Source organism: Ipomoea triloba, chromosome 3 (genome assembly GCF_003576645.1).
Source record: "Ipomoea triloba cultivar NCNSP0323 chromosome 3, ASM357664v1".
In the NCBI taxonomy this organism is placed as follows: Eukaryota; Viridiplantae; Streptophyta; class Magnoliopsida; order Solanales; family Convolvulaceae; genus Ipomoea; species Ipomoea triloba.
Genome location: NC_044918.1, coordinates 16,400,134 through 16,407,242, shown reverse-complemented (window position 1 = coordinate 16,407,242; position 7,109 = coordinate 16,400,134). Strand labels below are relative to the sequence as shown.

Here is a 7,109-nt window from a genome sequence, read left to right as displayed (position 1 = left end):
TATTTGCACGTCAACCCCCACCCTTTATGGTTTTCATTTCATTTATTTTGTGCTTTGATATGTGTACTTGATTTTAGTTGCGGTATGGATGGGGTGTCCATCACGGAATCCAGTTAATTTTTATCATTCTAAAATTTTGTTTTTCACAGGTGAATATTGCCTGAGTATACATCCATTCATGTATCGCATACATGTTCATTGTTCAGTATCCGATTATATCACCGAGAGAAATCATTTCTGACCTTGACCAACCATTTGGTTTAGCATTCTCAACCTAAATGTAATAATCGAACTAAATAAAAATTGTAGTAATGATTCACTGACTCACTGCTGAGAGATCGACCTCGACCTGTTTAGATCGGGACGATCATTCTGAGCATGGCAACTTAAAAGATTTGAACCTAGATTATTGACTAACCCAATCTCATCCCAATGGGTGAATAAGAATCTAGGCACACGTGGCTATTGTACGCCGTTCCCGAGAACCCCGCATGTGTCTCCATTCCTCTGCTATAAACATGGTTGCAGTAAGCGCTAGTCGGGCGGTAGACTAGCGCCTAAGCGGTCTAGGCGGCGCCTAGGCGGTACCTAGGCGGCGACCTATAAAAACAAAAAATTAATTTATGTGTGTGGGTGTATGTCATATATTATATTATATATATTATATATATCTCTTACTTCTCTTACTTATATAAATAAATAAATTTAAATATATATAAATATAATAATAAAATTAACAAGGCCGACTCGCTCGAGTTAACTCGGCTAACATTGTCGAGTTGGGCGAGTTAACTCTACCAAGTTCGGCCTAGTAGGCCGAGTTAGGCGCTAGGCGGCCTCTTAAGCGGCCGGCCACCTAGGCGGACGCCTAGGGAGTAATTCACCACGGTCTAGGAGCGCCTAGGGCCTAGGCGGAGATTTTTGCAACAGTGGCTATAAATACTGCATTTAAGGCTAGAGGGAAGGACTTTTGACATTTTCACCTACCACGTATTGGCTCGGGACTCTTTAACCTTAAGTCGTTTACCGAGCTCGAGATTTAAACTAACAAGTAGATAGTAATAAGGTCCAAATACAACTCGACCCTTAGTTCGTAGGTATTTGAGAGTTCACAGCGTATTTAACACTATCAATGCCTTATGGTGACTCAACAATCTCTTAAGTCTTAAGTGATAATATCTATGCCAACGACTTTATGGTCGAGTAACACCAAGTTTATCTCCTTATATGGGAGGTTGTGAGTTTGAGCCTTAGTGGAGGCGATATTGACTCTTTGTGACAAATACTGCATTCTAATATAATACCAACTGATATGTCTATACGATCGAGTCAATAAGTTTATTTCATTTATTTTTGTAATGACATATTATTCTCTCTCAACGTTGGAATATCCAACTCAAACCTTATCACCATCGACTATGGCTAGGGATGTTAATTCACTCAATCCATTTTATTTAATGTTAGCCTACTTGAATCATCAAACTAAGTTTCATATTATGTTCAAAATTTTATGTCCTAAACTGAACTTTTTCAAATCTTTTTTTATTAGATCATTGATTTTGAACTAGTTTGACATTTCTATATGTGATTTTTTTCAAATGAAACAATTTTTACTACACATAAAGAGTAAATACTTAAAAATTTATCAAGATTGAACTAATAGTTTGTTTGAAAATTCAGAAAATGACTTCCGGAAGTTATCTTTCAAAAATTTCATGCTCCAGGGCGAGGGAGGAGTTTTATCTTGTTTAGCCTCCAACGGGAAGAAATCTTCCATATGTTTGAGTATTCAAATAAAATAAAGTTAATGAAAATATTCATTATAGAGTAGTTTAAAAAAAAAAACTCAATTTTACGAGAAAAAAATGTTTTCTTTTATTTTTAGTTGGAATGCATTTTTTAGATTATTTATTTTTCGTTATCTCTTCTTTCTCGTACCTCTTCAAGTTATTTTCTGATTTATTATTATAACCACCACCACCAATTATTATTATTATTATTATATAACAAATGATATATTCATTTTTAGAAGAAAAAAATGAACAAAACAGATAACTCCTATAAAGAGTATAACTTAGAATATTATGATTACTATTTGTATCTTGTATTAGTATCAAGGTCCATCATTGTATAAAATCAAAATATTGATTATATCTAATACTATCTATATTATGATTTTGATTATATACACACATACACAGAGTAATGTGATACAAGGTCCATCATATCATTGTGCAAAGCCAAAATTTTCACTTTAATTTCCACATTCCTTAAGCAATCATTATTATATAGCTATTATTACTATAGTACCAAACTACTTATCTAAGTGTGTGTCTTTTGACTCTTGTGTAAAAGGTTGAAAATTAAAATAAAATTGTGTGAAAGTTGGGTCCAAAGTAACTTTAAGGTTTCACATGAATGATGCTTGCCACGTCATCACAAACCACGAACAACAATTGGATGATTATAGAATATAGAAGAAGAATGGGAAAAGTTGGGTGACCAAAAAAGCAAAGTCAAAAATGTTGAGGGGGCGAAAGCATAATATTGTGCGTGGAAAGGGGGTGTGTCGCAATCATAACGGGCGACCACGCGGAGAAAACAGCGCTTTTACTGTTTTGACCCCATGACGTCAAATCAGGTCATCCGTTAAGACCGACAGTGGGTTCGACCCGCTACCCGAAATCTACTTTTTCCCATCTTTTAAAGCAATAAATTAAATATTCCGTATAAATATAAATATATGGTCGAGTATATTTTATACTCAGAAAATATTGTGTTGGCATATAAGTTGTATGCATTAATAGTGAATCACCGCCGTATCATGAATATAACTAGTAACTACTTTTATATGTGCAACGCGCTTTAAGAAAAAAAGAAATAAAATATTAATATCTAATAAAATTTAAAGTTACAGAATGCATCATATAATAGTGTTACAAAGTGCATAAGTTAAAAAAAAAAATCACAATGCTCTTTTTCTTGTATACTCTAGAACCATTAGATATGGTTAAATAGGCATTTGAGATTGCTTACTAGTTTTCTTTTATAGAAGTCTCAAATAAGTTTTTCAAATATTACCTACGAAGTTAATTAGGTTCTTAAATTTTTTAAAGTAACAATTAAGCACATCAAAATTGTATTTTAGTGCGAAGTCTAAAATCAGTAACCCTTATCACAAGTTAATAGAGTTTAAAAAGATATTCTGTGAACTCGAGTTCACCTTATTCGAATCTATTATACGCAATTTACATACTGAATGTTCACAATTCAATATTTAAATTATGATGAGTCTACATTACAAGATGAACCCGAGTTCATGGTATAATTATTGGGTCAATATTTCAACCAACTCCGATGATACTTTTTGCAATAAAGCGACGAATCAACAGAAAAGGCAATTGGGTTGCCTTCTCACCGGATAAGGCAACCACTAGCGTTCTTATAGCCCAGTTCACAATCCATAATCCAATGTGGGCTTCTAACTGTATGTTCTGTTGGGCTTATTCTTATAGCCCAGACGCCCTGGACCTTCACACTAAGAAGAAAGCCCAACTTCATCAGGTGAAGTTACAAAAACACCCCTGAGTTTCATCTCGAATAACAAACCTACCTGCCCCCTTCATCCGCCACTTCGTATAAGCGCTTCCACTACAGACTATGCAAAACTGAATTAACAACCGCCTTCTCCAATCATCTCAGCCGCCGCCCAACAATGGGGAAGAGCAACGATTCTATTGACAGAAGAAAGAACAAAAAGATCAGAAGGAAGCAAGACGAATCTTCCAAAGTTTCCAATCGAATCGCCTCCATCATCGCCGCCAAGAAGCGCCGCTTGACCGGCAAACGCCGCAAGTGTCAGGTAATTGTTGTTGTTGTTGTTGTTGTTGTTGAATGATATCTTTTGAGGTTTGTTTCTCACTGGAGCTAGGATCTCTATTAGATTGTGAACACTATGCTAAAATACTCTTTCATAGTTTCGTCTCACTAGTTGGACTCAAATGTACTAGCAGACTGCTATTTCAAACTCCAATCTGGTAACTATATAGGTCGAATCTTTTACATATAAGCAATGGAAAACCGAAACAGGATATTCGCCTGCGCACACACATGCATAATGAATGGAGAATAGAAATGAGCACCTTTGAAGTAAATTGCATGTGGCACCAATTGAAGATGAGCATCGATAGAGTATATCAAGATCAATTGGGCAGTTTTGCTTAGACACATCATCCATGGATGCCCTGGTTAGTAGTGGCAGGCTGGCAGAATGGTAGTACTCATAGTAGATTACTATTAAGAGCTAGGTGAGGTGAGTTAGAATCTGAGATTGTGTTAATGAGAGTTGGATGTGGAAATTGAATCTTACAGCAGATTACAGCTAATTTGGGATTAAAGCTTAGTTGAGGTGAGTTAGAATCTATGAGGGTATGACTTTGCAAATTGCTTTCTCAATGATAAGGTGGATTCTTCTCAAAAGGTCTTCTTTAGCTTGAGGAATGACTAGGTTTTGTGCATTGTTTTTATTCCTGTTCCTTGGAATAAGAAATATATTTTTGATTATCTATTTAAGGTGTGAGAAATTTATTTCAATATCATATTTTGTACTTGTCGGTTAAAAACTAATAAGATTTTGCAATATATTTCAGCATTTTCTTTTGTGTTATTCTCATTGCTTGTTAACAAATTTTTGCATAAATGATGGATGTGGCACATGATAGTGTTTATCCCTACCTCTGTTGTTTATGATTCCTTCTCTTGAGTTGGAAATTTTGTCTATTTTGAATCAACAGGGCATGTGTTTCAGCCTACCTACGCCTGAGGACCCCTTCAATGACAAAAGTGGTAAATCAGATCCTGTGAAGAACAAAAAGCGGGCAGGTTCCAAGAAAGAAAAGAGGGTTGACAAGAAAAAGCTAGCTCCAAATAAAAGGCCAACTGATGTAATTCATGCAAACATGAATCAAGAATGCAAAATAATGCAAGTTGATAATTTACAGACTGCACATACAATAATTGAAAAGGCTGAAGGGGACAGTTTTGAGAACTATGCAGACTGTCCATCAAAGTTCTTGCTGTTATGCTTGAACACTATTCAGAATGCTATGCTACATGATGGAGCCTCCAATGATAAGGGTGGCAAGCCATTTTTTGCCTATTCATGGGGGATTGAATTTTGGAAGCGTTATTCAAGTGGAAAAGATATCTTAGATACAAGTCAAGCCCATTCTTCTATTGAGCAAATTGCTTGGATTGCATCAACTGCTGCTGATACTATAGCAAAAAAGGAGAAAGAAGGACTATCATTGACAAACCCCTTCCTTCTGTATCTTGTTCCCTCTCAAGAGAAAGCTGTTAAGGTTCTACCTTCTCTCCTGCAATTTTTATTACTTTAATGTCAAAGAATTTATACAACCATGGTTTAAAGATTCTAGATCTGTGCTGCATTTTATGGCATTAATTACCAGTTGGATCCATGAGATGAATTGGTGCTTATCATGCAATTTAAATTATTGATGGTTTTAGTAGCATTGGCGCTTATCATGCAATTTAAATTATTGATGGTTTTAGTAGTATTGGACTATTGGTGCTTATCATGCAATTTATAAATTATAATAGTGTATTTTTGCTAAGCTGTCAAGAATGGTTTCAAAAGACAAATTTTCTGACTACTTAATATTGAGAACCATAAGGACAAGAAACAATGTTACCTGGCATTTGAAACTGTACTTTTGTCATTTTGGACATTCTGCTTATGGCTATGTCTTAATTATATTTGGAATTCAGTGGATGACTGTCTCATTTATGTTTAGGTACGCCAAATTTGCAAGCCCTTGAAAACACTTGGAATTCATACAATCAGTTTGCACCCAGGTGCTTCCATGGATCATCAAATTCAGGGGTCAGTATAATGTCCTTGCTTTCTCCTTTTTAGGTTATTGTAAAGCCAATATACTTTGTACAGCCCACGGCCCACCTGTGGTAACCTTGTTGATTCCTATCAAATTAGATATTTCCTTTTATGTAAATTAGAGATTTAATTAAGCATTTTTTAGCAAGTACTATGACTTGTGATAATTTCTTGCTAGTGTTTATGACAAGATATTGATGTTTTGCTGAATATTATCACCTCTGTGATGGGCACAATCGTATCAGTGTGACTTGAGAAATCGAACCTTTTCAATTGCCTCATTAGCGTAATGTAGAGCAGTAACCTTTTGAACTTTTGTCTCTGAGCAGTTGGTAAAGATGGTAGTTTTCTAGACGTTTAATGGAGAATCATGGTTTTTGAATTATCCTGTCTGAACAATTAGCATAGATGGTAGATTCGTAATTTGTTCCAGCAGATCCTAAAATAGTACCAATCACTTATTTGCTTAGAAGAAATATGTGATCTATTGTGCATGCCAATCACTTTATGCTTGCTTCTTAGTTCTTATACACTTCCAATTGGAATTTGTTGGTTACAGGCTGAAGAGTTGTGAACCAGAGTTTGTTATTGCCACACCTGAGAGACTTCAAGAGCTTGTCTCATGTAACGCTATCAATATCTCTGGGGTTTCTCTACTGGTAATAATATTTTCTTTTCCCTTTGCCTTTTCCTTTTGCCAACCATTCCTTTAAAAACCTCTCTTTTACTTTGATTCATCGTCGCAGGTTGTTGATGGACCGTCTTATGAAATTGGAAGCATCGACGCAATTAAAACCATTCGACAGATCATTTGTGGGAGTTTACAAACAGTGGTTTTCAGTGACTGCTCAAGTAATCCTTATATTTCAGTTTTACAGAAGCTTATTCAGGGTTCATTCTGCAGAATCCCCCTCGAGTCCTTGACACATGAAAGATGAAGTTCTCATTTTTGTGTATATATAGCCTTTCCAACACTAGTGCTCCATTGAGGACTATGAAGACTTGCCAGAACTCCAGAAGTGTTGTTTTCCATGACCTTCCAAAATGTTATAATCATTGTTATTAAGTGATTAATTAATTCATTAAACTCATTTAAGTGTTCTTTTTTGGGTGGTGAAGTAATTAATCAACAGAATGTACTAAAGGGAAAAGATTAATCTTGCTTTTAAGTGGAAAGATAGGCATCTCTTTCTTCATA

General features: G+C 35.4%; 1 protein-coding gene across 1 annotated transcript; it reads left to right on the top strand.

The window, feature by feature from the left end:
• The first annotated feature begins 3,661 nt into the window (after nucleotides 1-3,661).
• Nucleotides 3,662-7,109, top strand: LOC116011994. Its single transcript, XM_031251447.1, has 5 exons — nucleotides 3,662-3,862; nucleotides 4,794-5,360; nucleotides 5,814-5,902; nucleotides 6,471-6,570; nucleotides 6,658-7,109. Exons 1-5 carry the CDS (start codon nucleotides 3,716-3,718, stop codon nucleotides 6,847-6,849), a joined length of 1,095 nt encoding a protein of 364 aa, XP_031107307.1. The 5' UTR covers nucleotides 3,662-3,715; the 3' UTR covers nucleotides 6,850-7,109.